The following is a 13,966-nucleotide window of genomic DNA, read 5'->3' on the forward strand; positions in this document are numbered from 1 at the left end:
GAGACGTGATTTGGATCATTCTGGATCACTGCGAGCTTACCACATCAAACTGCTTCTGGTCCAGCGGCAAAAAGCTCTTCCCATTGGGAAGATAAAAATTATTGCTCAAGACTGCAGTCTGAAGGCCTTTAGCCCGAATCTGAGTTATGGCCTCGGTCATCACTGGGAACTGCTTCACCACTCGCTCACTGGTCAGCAGAGAGAAAAAGGAGTCCACGGGCACGGAGGTCTTCGACTGAGAATCGGGGAGCGGGGAAGAGAACCAGCCATCATTAAGAGTGAGAGCAGCTTCTCACCAACACAGAAAAACACACCTTCCTGGCTTCCTACCACTACCTGGTATAAGACCCTGGGCCTTCGGCTTGCTGCCTAAAGGAATTCTCTCCCTCAGCCCTTGTGCAGAACTCTGCATAGAAGGTTGTAAAAAGTGGCTTAGAATTAGTTACAGTGGTTAGGGAATGGAGCTATTTACATCAATATTCCAGTTAAACGAGTTCCTTATTTCACTCACTCATTGTCAATGTTAAAAAGATGCAGAAGACCCTAAGTGGATACAGTAAACTCTAAAAGTGAATTAAGCAGATATAATTTAATTTTTATTGGGTTCTACTGGAGATTCAGAAGACATCTGATGATTCTGCATTGTCTCGGCTTCACCATTGTGAACTGAACGTCAATTTCTGATCAATTTTTGTGTTTTTAAATTCAATCTGTGAGCGTTTTGAAAACTCTTATCTTTCAAAATCTGCAAGGGCAGGTGTGATATTTTATACACACACATATTTTACAGCAGCTGTATTGAAATACAATTCACATAGCACACAACTGACCCATTTAAACTGTAAAATTTTCATCACCCTAAAAATGAAACCCCATACCCATTAGCAGTCAGTACCCATTTACCATCCCCCCACCCCCAATACTCCCAGTCCTAGATAATGACAGCTCTACTTTCTGTTTCTGTAGATTTACCTGTTGTGGACATTTCATATAAGTGGAATCATACAATATGTGATCTTTTTGGACTGGCTTCTATCACTTAGCATAATGTTTTCTATATATATTTATATTTATGTATTTAAATATACATTTATTTAAATATTTATTTAAAATTGTGATAAAAACACTTAACATCAAATTTACTATTTTAACCACTTTGAGTGACATTAAGTACATTCATTGTTGTGCAACCAAAACCACTATCCACTCACAGAACTTACTATATTTTAAGTTATATTTTAGCAGGGTTATTGTGAAGGTTATGTGAGTTAATATATTGAATAAAGAGCTTAGAACAATGTCCAGAGAAAGGCTCAATGTTATTACTGCACTAAACAGCCTTCTGATCAAAGCCGTTATGCAACAACTCCAGTTTCAGATGAACAATAACTGATGGAGGGGCTTAGTACATAAAATTTTTACTTTTGTATTCAAGCAGTTAAAATTGAGGGCTGGGGATGGAAGAAATAGCTTAAAATCTTTTAACGGATCATTAGGTTTTCCCTTCTTTCTTTTTAGTTTAACAAACTTAATGGGTGAGTGTTGCATCCACTATTCTAGGCAAAAAGAATATGGAAATTCAAGTGTGTTTATCACTCACAATTTCAGAGCAAAGTCTCCCAAATTCTTGTAAGAAATCTTCTCTTGTTATCTCTGCTCTCATAAATTTCATCCAGGGCCCATTTTCGCCACCTGAGATCAAGGCCTTCACTATAGTTCCGGAAGGGATATGATTCTGTAGCTCCCATTCTACCGGAAGTAAAACATATGGTAAGTGAAATAGTAATATATGGACAAAGAGCAGTGTGGGAAAACATTCAGAAGCCTTTCTGAAACCTTGAAACTGTTACTAAAAGTAATTAAAGTATGTGGGCTGAGCAACTGGATGCAGGATGTCCTGCTTGAGCAGCAGAGGAACTAACGGTGCTGGGCGTGGAGGCCATGGGAGCATAGGCTACCGTGGAAACAGAATATTGACCCTCTCTGGGGGTGCAGCCCCTTCCTCACTTGCACACCTCATATCACCCTGTTTGGCCCCGGAGGATGGCTGGTTACCCAGAAACTGGTAAGATTCCTCAGGGGAGGAACAACCTAAGACAGGCACAGTCGCAGAGGGGCCAACAGGGGTGGGGCACAGACCCTTACTCCTTCTGAGAGAGGTCTCCTGCCCCCATGGCTGCTTTGCTTCCCACGCCCAGCTCAGATTGGGACCCAGGAGGCAAACAGAGACCTGGCTAATAGCAGCTGCCCTCCTGCTGCTGCTCTTGCAAAACATCACTGCCCCCAATTATATGAGGCCTTTGTTTGGTTATTTCAAAGTAAAACCTTGACTGTGGGACGAAACTGGGAGTGTGAGAACCTTATGCTATCTTGCTTCTGGAATGCCAAGAGCTCAATAAAAACAACGTGGGATGAAGCAGCGGGGCTTTTGATCCTAGAGGTCCTGAGTCCCCCGATCCCATCTTTCTCTTAAATCTGTGTCTGTTTCTTTAAGCTTGCGGCAGCCGTCACTCGCCCCGAGTTGCCTTGCCGAGCTGGTCTTGGCAGAGCAGGGGAATTGCACACAAATTCCTGTGGCATCACTGTAGTGCCAGGTGAGTTCTACTGGGAATTCAGAGAAACTCAGGAAATGGAATTCTCAGCTTGGACCTCCAAGGGAATAGCCGTAATAATCTGTGTGACTGAGGGGACACTGCTGCCCAGCATCAGGTCCAGTCCACCACCTTGAGATGACTCTGGACACTGCATTATGGATTTCCTTCCCTGGTCTCTCACTAGCCGGTTCGCATATATTAGGTCACTCACACAGTCCTGGCACATGGTAAGGAAGTGCATGAGAGAATAAAGCAGATTCTGTCAGCACTCCAAAACAAGCCCTTCGTTTTGTAAACTGTAGTAATCCTTCAGGGCAGTGTAGCTGGTAGAGTGAAACATTCACTTGGGGGTGCTGTCTTTGTGGAAGAAGGAAGAAAAAGTCTGTTCACAGAGAGCTAAGGCAGTGGGTGGATTAGTATACTGTGTATACTGGGAACATTTGTACAGCAGTTGCTTTTTCTTGAACAAGGATGTTTCTTTGTATAATGTACCTGCTATGGGGCAAAAATATATATAGCATTCATAATTATATCTAAGACATAATATACTTTATACATTTTGTTTGATAAAGTGGTGCCTGTGCACTGAAAATGTTTCAGACAATATGGAAAGGTATAAAAAAGAAAGTAAAATGACAAAGCAATCCCATTCTTCAGAAATCACTAATGTGACCAATTCAGTATGCAGGACTTTTTATAAAAGTCAATCCAGGTAATTCCCTGCAGCCCAGTGGTTAGGACTCTGTGCTCTCACTGCCGAGGGCCCCAGGTTTGATCCCTGGTCAGGGAACTAAGATCCAGCAAGCCTTGCAGTGTGGCCAAAAAGAACAAACAAATCTCAATCCAAATAATAATACCTCTTTAATTTTAGATCTAAAGTTAGAGCATTTTTTAGGGTCTTAGAGTTGGCAAGCATGCAAGGAAAGGGGAACTCTCATGCTGTTGATGGGGGTGTAAACAAATACAGCATCTATGGAGTGCAACACTTTAAATGCACATTTACATTTGATGTAGTAATTCTGCTTCCAGGAATTTCTCCCACAGGTATATTTATAAAAGTAAGCAAAGATTATATACCTGGCTGTTGTGCAGAACTGCTCACAATTAAAACTAGAAACTTACATCTATGTTAATAAAGGGCTTGTTAAATCAACCATGGTACATCCATATGATGGAATACCACATAGATGTTAAAATGTATAAACTAGGCCAAGGGTCAGCAAATTATGGTCTAGGGGCCAAATCTGTCTCCCATCTGTTTTTGTAAATAAAATTTTATTGGAACACAACCACACCTACTTATTTACTATTGTCTATGGCTGTTGCTGGCTCCAGTAGTAGAGCTGAATAGTTGTGACAGAGACCTTATGGCTCTGAAAGCCTGTCTAGCCCTTGACCAAAAGAGTCTGCTAATCCCTGAACTATGCCCATTGATGTGGAAAAGTTATGAAGATATTCTACTGAGTCAAAAAAGAAAAAGGAAACAGAACAGTTTGTAGAGTATGATTCAATCTGGGTATACACGTTTTATACACACACACATTCTCAAATATATAGATGAAATTTTTGAAAGATAAACTTTTCACAATGATAACCAATGAAGGCTGAAAATGACTGAGAAGTAGTGGAGGGGGAAGCAGGAAATTGCTCTTTGCATTTTATACACTTCTAGCACTGACTATTCAATAAATGAGATGGCATAACTGGGTTTCTATGTGGAAAACATTTGATTAAGTCCCTTTTTCATACCATCACAACAATAAATTCCCAACAGATTAAATACCCGAATCAGAAATATAAAACTCTAATAAAACTTAGAAAACAATACAGAACATCTTTATTTGAAGAGACTTTCTTAGTCAAGACTCATAAAACTTAAGACATAAAACCACAGATGATTTTTGTGACATCAAAAAGGAAAACTTTTGTATGGCAAAAACATTATCAATAAAATAAAAGACAAGCACCAGAATAGAAAAAGATTTGCATGTGATACAACAGACAAAAGTTTATTTTTGCAAATCAACAACAAAAATGAGCAATTCACAGAAAGGGAAACCAGAATGACTGCTTAATATACCCCACCCCCCAAAACTCAACCTGAATATTAAAATAACATATAGAGGGACAGAAACAAAAGAAATAGGTTTTTCATCTATCACACTGACAAAAATTAAGCAGCCTGATCATATTACACTCCCTGAATACTTTGCTAAAGTGTTTGGGCCGTACTCTGAATTTTCTGTCACGTGTATACTGATTTTATAGTAAATAAGTAGCTTAAATCAGAGCCTGACAAACTTTCTGAAAAGGGCCACACATGGACACTATGTAAATGAATAGACATGGCTGTGTTCCAAAAAAACTTCATTTTTATGGAGACTGAAATTGGAATTTTGTATAATTTCCACATGCCAGAAAATAATATTCTTGTTTTGATATTTTTCAACTATTTCAAAACATAAAAACCATTCTTGGCTGGGAAGCTATACAGAACCATACAACAGGCCAGATTTGGTCTACAGGCTGTAGTTGACTGACCTCTGGCTTAAGTGTAAAAAAATATTAAGTATGATATTTGAGGCGATCTTAATTCTAGTATTTACTTATGAAATGACCCTGAATATGGGCACTTTAAATAAATAACATTAGGAGTTTCAGTCAAGAAAAAAACAAAGAGAAAGTAGAAGGTATTATTACTTCCTTCATTCATCCACTGGAAAGGTGAAATGATTGCATCCCAGACCTGGGGTCCTGGGTTCTAACTGTCCCACAAAGGAGACAGGAACACAGCCTACTGCCAACTAAAACACTCCTTGTAAAAGGTTAAGTTGACCTGGAAAGCTGCTAGCCAGGGACATTCTGCTAGGGGAGGAGGTCAGAGGAGTCTTGACAGAAGAGAAGTCAATAATAACCACCACCACCAGATTTACTGAGGGCTCAAAAGATTCCAGGCACCATGCTGAATACCATACAATTTAACTTGTTGTTAAAAGTATGGGTAGGATTTGAAGATGCATAGAAGGCAGGGAAGGGTAGCTGCCAGCAGGGGGAACAGAACTTGCGAAGGCAAAGAGATGCAAATGTGTTTAGAGAACATCAAGTGGTCTTTGGAGTTGAAATGTGGGCACACGTGGGAAATGGTGTGGCACAAGGCTATATGGGATAATTGTGAGATGCCCTGAATACCAGGCGAAAGCTTCCCAACTTAATCTAAGGGACAAAGTGCAGGCATTCAAGGATTTGAAGCAGGAGAGTGAAGGGGTAAGATATGTGTTTTAGAATAATTCTGGGGGCTGTGTGGAGGGTGGTGCCAAAACCCCAAAGGGCCAGAGTCACAGAGAGGAGGTTGGTAGATGATATGATTTCAAAGGTAGAAGATAGGGATCTAAACTTGGGTAGAGGCAGTAGGAGTGGAAAGAAGCAAATAGCTTCTCAAGATATTCTGGAGGAAGTCAAGAAAATTCCTGCCTAGTGATCTTTATGTTCTCTGTAAAAGAGGAGATTCAGTTGTCTGCCAAGTATGAAGAATTGGGGTGGGGGAGTATGATGACTGGGGAGTGTGGAACAGCCCTGTGGTAAATGCAAGAGGAATATGACTGGAGGAACAGAGAGACTGAGAGCTCAACTGCAGTTAGAACTATTCAAAGAAAAAAAAAAAGGCTCACCTTGCTAGTTTGCATAGCCGGGTAGTTTTTCAACCAGGGTCACAGAAAACCTGAACTTGGGTTGATTTAGCATAGAAAACTGCCCAATCAGCCACCAATATAGGTCAAAAGGAAAGGGAAAGCTGTTTGGTCCTTTTCCCTTCCTGCTGGCTGGAATGACAATGTGATGGCAGGGGTGAAGCAGCCAGCAGAGACCCATGAGGTAAGACTGAAAAGAACAATACTCAAAACAGAACAACACAATAGAAAGAGCCCAAAGCCCTGTTATCACACAGCAACATACTAGCCCAGACCACATACCAAAAATAAACTTCTGTCTTCTTCAGTCAGTGTTCTAATAGGGGGCGGGGGGCCCGGGTGGATAAAAAAAATGATCAGAGACTAGTAGTTTGATCTTGTAGGTCCAAAGCAGGTTTAGAGGGAGGCTGGTGAAAGAGGAAAGGTTGTGATCAAAACGGGGGATTTTAGGGACTTCTCTGGCAGTCCAGTGGTTAAGACTCCGTGCTTCCACAGCAGGGGTCTTGGATTCAATACCTGGTCGCGGGAACTAAGATCCTGCATGCCATGCAGTGCAGTCAAAAAACAAAACAAAACGGGATTTCAGGACTCAGAAGAAGTTCTCACGGAAAGGTGGTTGAATTCTACCAATAACATGAACAACAATAACAATGGCAGCTCATCGCTTACTGAGACTTTCCCATGAGCCAAGCACTCACTCTGCTAATCAAGTGCTCTCCACGAATAATCTCATTTAACCCTCTCCCAACCCCAAAGAGGTAGGTAGTCTTAACTTCTAATTTAATGATGAGGAAATTAAGACTCAGAGCAATTCAATAATTTGCCCAGGATGCTCAGCCACTAACTGTCGCTTGGAATTTGATTCAAGAGCAAGAATAGTACCCACTGGGACATACGGTCATCTCCCCTCACCACCCTCCTTTCCCCCACCCCCACACACCCCAGTCTCCAAAGGTGAAATAGAATGAAGAACTCACCTGCGGCCACTCTCCCTGGAGAAGGAATGAGAACTCCACCCATGTCAAAAATCACCGCTCTGTAGGTGCTGCCTCCAGGATGTGTCCATCGCTGGGCTCCCTGGTGCCTGCCCTGGACATGTTTCAGGAAGGCCACCCTCCAGGCCTGCTGGAGCTGGGAGGACTGCATAAGCCGCCTTAGGCACATGTTGGGGCCAAGGCTGCGGAGAAGGCACAGGACACAGTTTGCCGGCACTGCCTCCAAGCAGACCTCCACCCTAGCACTCAGGTGCCACCTGCACATCTCCTCTGACCTCCAACCAGCGCTTCAGACACAACCAGAACTGAGCTCAGTATCTCTGCCCTCCCGGACCCCTCAAAAAGGAAAGGGTCCACTGTTCTGCCAGCTGCCCAACCTAGAAAACTGGCTTCACCCCGACTTCCCTCAGTCCTCCAGCCACCCACCTCCACTCCAGATGTTCTGCGCGGCCCATCCTTCCTCCCAAAGCTCTCCACCTACCTCTCTCCACTCTCACCACGTGAGCTCAACCATGGACCTTTGCAACAGCCTCCTAACTGGTCCCCCGCCTCTCCTCAAACCTCCTCATTCTTTCTTCACTCTTCAACCAGTTATCATTCACAACTGCAAATCTGATGATATCCTAACCCCATTGAAAAGCTCCAGTGCCTCCCCATTGTCCTCAAGATAAAGTCTCAGTTTCTTAACCTGCCTGAAAAGGCCCTCTGAGATCTGCCTCTGCCCCTTCTGCAGCAGCTTTCCCTCATATCTCACCTTAACCTGGGTGATCAGGACACTCAGGTCCATGGCAGCTTCCTCAAATACGTGATGCCCTTCTCCTACTGCCAGGCCTTCGGGTATGGTGTTTCCTTGGCCTGAATGCTTCCTTCCATGCATTACCTGGCTAATTGCAAATTGTCCTTCAGGTTGTAGTTTACCTGTCACTTCCTTCGTGAAATCTCTTGTGACTACCAGAAGAGATGGATGAGCAGGCTCTCCTGTACCCTCCCAGGATGCCCTGTGCCCACCTCCTCCCAGCACTCACGATGCCATCACAACATCATCCCTCCTACAGGGCAGGGCAACATCCTCCTTGGTTGTTCTCCACTGCCTCTTTTCTAAACTGACTTCCAAAAAGTTCAGGGAAAAAAAACATACAACAGGCACATGTGTATATAGATATATAAACATGTATAAACATAAATGTGGCAAAATGTTAACAAGTAGTCAATCTAGGTGAAGGCTACATGATGAAGGGTATATGAGAGATCATTGTACTATTATTTCAATTTTTCTGTAGGTCTGAAATAAAAATCTGGGGGAAAAAAATCATTAAACCAAATTCTATTTGCATTAGTCCCACAGGAAAATTTTTGAGTAAACTTCTAGCGAATCCCCTGGTGGTCTAGTGGTTAGGACACCAAGCTTTCACTGTCAAGGGCACGGGTTCAACCCCTGGTCGGGGAACTAAGATCCCACAAGCCCCATGGTGTGGAACTAAGATCCCACAAGCCCCATGGTGCGGCCAAAAAAAAAAAAAAAAATTCTTTGAATAAGCTTCTTATGTAATATCTATGGTTTAAAAGCTTACTAAGAAGCAAGTTTGAGCAAAACTGGTTGGTAAGACAGCCTACAAGTTCATGGGAGTTACTTCAGTGCCACCATAGAACTAAATAAAGTATGTAAGAATCTAAAGAATGGATTCTTAAGAAGCAAATGTTCAAGATGATGTAATGTGTTTCTTAGGTAATTGGAAATTTGCTGGGTTGGGGCATGAATGCTGAAATCAAAAATGTAGAGATTAACTTGCATTTGGGGTTTTACTTATGTTCCTACGCCAAGGCCAAAGTTACTGGTGGAAGGAGAAATGGATTTCTAGGCTCCTAAAAGTGCTAACACATTCTGTGTGAGGGCTTAACAGAGATGAAAACTGTCTCTGAACCTGTAGGGCTGACTTTCATCCTCATTGAGGACACTGTCCTCCTCACACTCCTGCTAACAGATGAGTAGGCACTGCTGTCACGAATAGCTTGCTTCTTCCTTCTAAGTAGAGATGACAGTTCTGTTCTAGCCACTTCCCAGTGCTCTCTTCAGAGCAGGAAAATACTGTGATTTCTCATACCTCCTGGTACCTCTGTTGTACGTACCCACTGACTGGAATGTCTTTGCCTGCTTTATCTGCTGGTAAATTTACACAGTTTTTTACATCACAGCCCCAGCTTTACCTCCTCTAGAGAGGCTAGTCTTTCTTTTCCTGGAAGACTCTGATACTGCTATTTTTTTTTTCACTCTCATTGCTTCTTCTCCATACCTTCACTAGGGCACTGACCCCATCACAGTTCCTGTTCTCAACTCTATCTGCTCCTCTACTTATAAGCTCCTTAAGGAAAGGCCTATCTTATTTCATTTTCATACATGTCCATTCCCTGGAACTTGGCATAGTGTCTAGACACATAGCAGGTGCTCAATAGAAACATGAGTTGGGGGAGTTCCCTGGTGGCCTAATGGTTACGATTCCCAGCTTTCACTGACGTGACCCGGGTTCTATCCCTGACTGGGGAACTGAGATCCTGCAAGCAGCATGGTGTGACTAAAAAATAAAAAAATAAAAAGAAAGAAAGAAAAAACAAATGAGTTGGAAGGTTGAATAAACCAGATGAATCAGAAAATGGGGGGACACAGGGACAGGCAAAGTGGCTGGCAGCTACAAAGCACTGTAACAAGTCCAATTTGCCCTTCTCTAGCAAATAATTCTAGTTCTCTGGAACTGGCATCTTCTTTCTCCACCGTAAAGAATATTTGTCTTCTCTCTGCCTCTCAGAATGAGATCAGTATGATAATGTAGATTTGCTACCTAAATTATGCTTTCATAAATACGCACACATAGTGTATGTTGCCACATATTAAAGAGATGGTTTAGTAGAGACTGAGTGTTGGCTCTGGAATCACATTGCCTGGTTTCGAAGTCTAGCTCTGCCACTTACTAAGTGTGAGATAACTCTCTCTGAGCCTCAGGTTCCTTCTCCATAAAATGGGAACAATTACAGTACTTATCTCATGTTGCTGTTACCACTACATGAGATAAAGTATGTAAAGCACTCAAGTTAATACCTGGTACACCATTAAATGTTATCTACCAGCCTAACATACTATTAAAAAGTTCACATGAGGTCTCATATATTATACACATATAGTAGATGCATATGGCACATACAGTTTCACAAAAATCAACGACTGTCATTGGGGCGAATTTGGCCCCAAGGAGACATTTGGTAATGTCTGGAGACATTTTTGGTAATCACCACTTGGGAGGTGCTACTGGTACCTAGTGGGTCAGACCAGCAATGCTGCTACATATCCTATAAAGCATAGGACATACACACACCCCAAAGAATTATTGAGCCCAACAATGTTAATAGTGCAGAGGTTGAGAAACTCTGATATAAACAGTGTATACTGAAACTAATTCCTGGGTGCAGCCACAAGCTATAAATATTACGTGGTCATGTTATATGCATCTGTAGCCCACACACCTACACATGTTCAGGTTGTCCTGTGACACACCTTACTTGTCACGGTAGCATAAAGAACAGCATTCTGTCACATATGTGCCATATATATATTGATTGTGGCTCTCCATGTCTTCATGCTAAAGGCAGTCTGAGCTACTGGAAAGAATGCTGACTCTCGGAAAAACTGATGTAAATAGACTACTCATTTCATCCTCACAGCTGTATAAGGATATTATCCCAATTTTATTAAAAACCTGGCTGAAGATCACATAACTAGGGACCAATGTTAGCTCCATAAGAACAAGAACTGGGTGTTCATGTACTCAACAGTGTATCCCCACCATCCCACCAGTCCCTACTCCCCATAGGCCCTGAAAAAGCGGATTCACCTCTGAGTTGCAGAGTACCTATCTGTAAAGCGTGGCTGACACAAAGCCACCCTGCCTAGAGCTAGATCGAGAGATCAAACACGACAAAAAGAGGCCACAACTCTCTGCAGGGCGCGGGTTCCTTGGACAATTCGGAGACCTCGCGGAGCCAGAGACCCCTCGCCGTCAGATGTGCTGGGCTGAGGGCGAGGTCTCTCAGCTAAGTTAACCCGGGTCTGGGCGCAAACCCACCGAGCCGCCTACTGAGGGTGTGTGTGGGGGTGTACCAGCTCCCGGGACGCCCGTGACGTGCCTCCACCACGTCCTCTTCGAGATCCCCTCCGCAGCGGCGCAGGCTCACCTTCGCGTAGACACGCCAGCCACGTGGCTGCGTCCGCACCCAATCAGAGCGCGCGCTGGTCCGCGCATGCGTAACCTCACGGGTCGGCGACGGAGGCCGGGAGGCGGAAGTGCAGCTTGTTGTGGCCCCGAGGGTTGCTCGCGGAGCTGCTGCTGCTGCTGAGGCGGCGACGGCGGCTCTGAGGCGGCGACGGCGCAGCCCTCCCCGGGCTGCTCGGCCTCAAGGCTCTCCTCCCAGCCTCGCCTGAGCCCGCCGGGGCCCGCGCCGGCCAGCGCCTGCCCTATGAGTGTGTCACTGGTTGTCATCCGCCTGGAGCTCGCAGAACAGTCGCCGGTCCCCGCCGGCTTCGGCTTCAGCGCCGCCGGTGAGTCCGCGGGCTCGCTGCGAAAGCCCGCGCCTGGGCCCCGGGGGCTCGTCCTCCCGGAGTCCGGGTTCGGGGAGGGGTCGCGACGAGGGCTCTCGCCTCTGGAGGAAGCCGAGAGGTGATTGGGATCCCTTCTCACGCCCTTCATCCTTAGGCGGGCTTCCCGGACGTCACGTCTGGGAAGCCTTTCCCGGCGCCTCCTTCCTGGTGCCTCCCCACCGGGACTCTGTTTACATTTAGCGCGTCGCTCTCTCCGCCTTGGGTCGGAGCGAGTTGTGCGAGTTGGTTTCCTCCGGGCTTTGTGAAGGCGGAGACGGAATCCCCAGCTCGCTGACGGCCCCTGGTTTGATTGAATCGTTCCTCTTTGGACGACTGTCCGTTTCGGCGCCCTGCAGCAAGGGTTAGAGTGATTATAACTAAACTGTGTACACGTGCTGTATGCGAGCACTGTCCTGAACACTTCGTGGGCGCTGTTTTCTCTAGTTGTGTTTATACGAGCCTATTAGTTAGATGGGTGTATGGCTGTTCTCCAAACCGGGAAGCCGAAGCCCACGGTCCTCTGTCAGTGGCAAGACTGGTTTTCTACCTCAGAGAGCTGGACTTGAGAGTCTGAGCTCTTCGTTCCCAGCCCCAGCCGCCTCAGTGGGGAGTGCAGGTATGGCTCTGTGCCCTGGACCTGCAACAATTACGTACCGACAACATCCACTCAAGAACTACTTTCTGAGTGCTCCCTCTTTGTGGGAGCTTTAGTTGTGTGCAGAAAGGGACGTGGCCCCTGCCTTAATGGCACCAGCAGTTCACTGCAGTTTATGGTGACACATGTGGTGAAGAAAGAGAAGAAAGAGTTTGGAAAGCCGTTGCAAGAGGATGTGTTTGGTTTGGGGAAGGGGCCTGGGCTGGTAGGGATGGTGTCGTTGGAAACGTCCCTGAGTATGTGGATTTTGGAGCTGCAAAGTAAAGATTAAATATGATTTAATAGGCTACCAAGTTCTGAAAGTCAACTAAATTGATATAAGCCACATACACACTTCTACATGGGTCAGTCATTGATTCATTAATTTATTCAACAAATCTTTAAATAAAGAGTTTCCGACGTGTGCTAGGCACTGTGATGTGAGTGCAGGGGATACAGTGATGGGCAAACTAGGCCTGATCTCTGCTCCGACAGAGCTTGTGTGAAGGATATTTCAGTCAAGTTTCCAAATTCCCTTTCCATCTTTTTGTGTTTTAGTGATTTAAGGCAATGATCATGGATTTTTAGGGCATGATGGCATAAGGCTAACCCCGGGTGTTTAAGAAGACTACCCCTAAAAGTTTTAAAAGTTTTATTAGTGGACTTGATGCCTTCATTGGGGGCTCAACACACAGTTTAACTTTACAAGTGTTGCTAAAACGTTGGTTCGTCTGCGCATACTCACTCTCACAGCTCTTGTCTCAGTCTCGTTCATTTGCTTTAAAGTGCATGATTGTCACTAGAACAGTCCTGGGTTTCTGAGTTCATTGTGCTGGGCACTAATTGACTGTCAGGCACTGCAGGAGCCCCAGAGGTGAGTGAGATGGCCCCTGCAAAGGCATCTCACAGTCCTGGGGGAGGGCAGCAGGGAGAAAAGGGAGACCTATGGACAGACACCTTGAGAGTGGACAGGAGCTTGTCTTATTATCAGGTATTAATCATTCATGTGTTCTTTAGTCGGGGAAATGTCTGATGAGGAGATCAAAAAGAAGACACTAGCTGCAGCTGTAGCCCGTTTAGAAGGGAAATCACCAGGGGAGAAAGCAGCCATCATACATCAGCATCTTGGCCGTCGGGAAATGACAGATATGATCATTGAGACCATGGAGGCCAACCCAGGTATGCTTCCTAAAACCCTCGAAGACTCTTTTGTGACATAAACCCATGGTTGTCTGTTTTATATGTGGTGTTCAATGAGCTTGTGATTAAGACCTCTGGCATATTCTTATCTTTTACTGCCTGTGTGCCTTACATGAGGTGATCAGGCCGCATTTCAACTTCTCAAAATATTTCTCCTAAATTAATTCTAACAAGCTAGGCTGACAGCTCTACTCAGTGAGGAGAGCTACTTGCCACATAGGTCAGTGGCAGAT

The 13,966-nt window shown here is 44.6% G+C and overlaps 2 protein-coding genes across 11 annotated transcripts in view; one reads left to right on the forward strand and one right to left on the reverse strand.

The window, feature by feature from the left end:
• The window catches only part of ACAD10 (acyl-CoA dehydrogenase family member 10), a 106,928-nt gene extending 94,794 nt beyond the window's left edge, over positions 1-12,134 (reverse strand). For 2 of the 10 annotated variants that reach the window (XR_009054985.1, XM_057743867.1), the window contains exons 1-4: positions 11,497-12,055; positions 7,258-7,457; positions 1,601-1,749; positions 41-235 (exon numbers count right to left, since the gene is read on the reverse strand). Coding sequence is in view for 8 of the 10 variants with exons in the window: in XM_057743867.1 (XP_057599850.1) it covers positions 41-235; positions 1,601-1,749; positions 7,258-7,457; positions 11,497-12,008 (1,056 nt within the window). In the remaining 2 variants the exon portion in view is untranslated. Of the gene's footprint in view, positions 1-40; positions 236-1,600; positions 1,750-7,257; positions 7,458-8,029; positions 8,160-9,670; positions 9,846-11,387 lie in introns of all 10 variants that reach the window. The other 8 variants (XM_057743871.1, XM_057743872.1, XM_057743870.1 and 5 more) reach the window with 8 other exon arrangements.
• A 6-nt stretch (positions 12,135-12,140) lies between these two features.
• Positions 12,141-13,966, forward strand: part of BRAP (BRCA1 associated protein) — a 29,819-nt gene continuing 27,993 nt past the window's right edge. The window contains exons 1-2 of the mRNA XM_057743874.1: positions 12,141-12,260; positions 13,551-13,712. Of these exons, the coding sequence (XP_057599857.1) occupies positions 13,559-13,712 (154 nt within the window). The 5' untranslated portion in view covers positions 12,141-12,260; positions 13,551-13,558. The remainder of the gene's footprint in view (positions 12,261-13,550; positions 13,713-13,966) is intronic.

Source organism: Hippopotamus amphibius, chromosome 8 (genome assembly GCF_030028045.1).
Source record: "Hippopotamus amphibius kiboko isolate mHipAmp2 chromosome 8, mHipAmp2.hap2, whole genome shotgun sequence".
NCBI lineage: Eukaryota > Metazoa > Chordata > Mammalia > Artiodactyla > Hippopotamidae > Hippopotamus > Hippopotamus amphibius.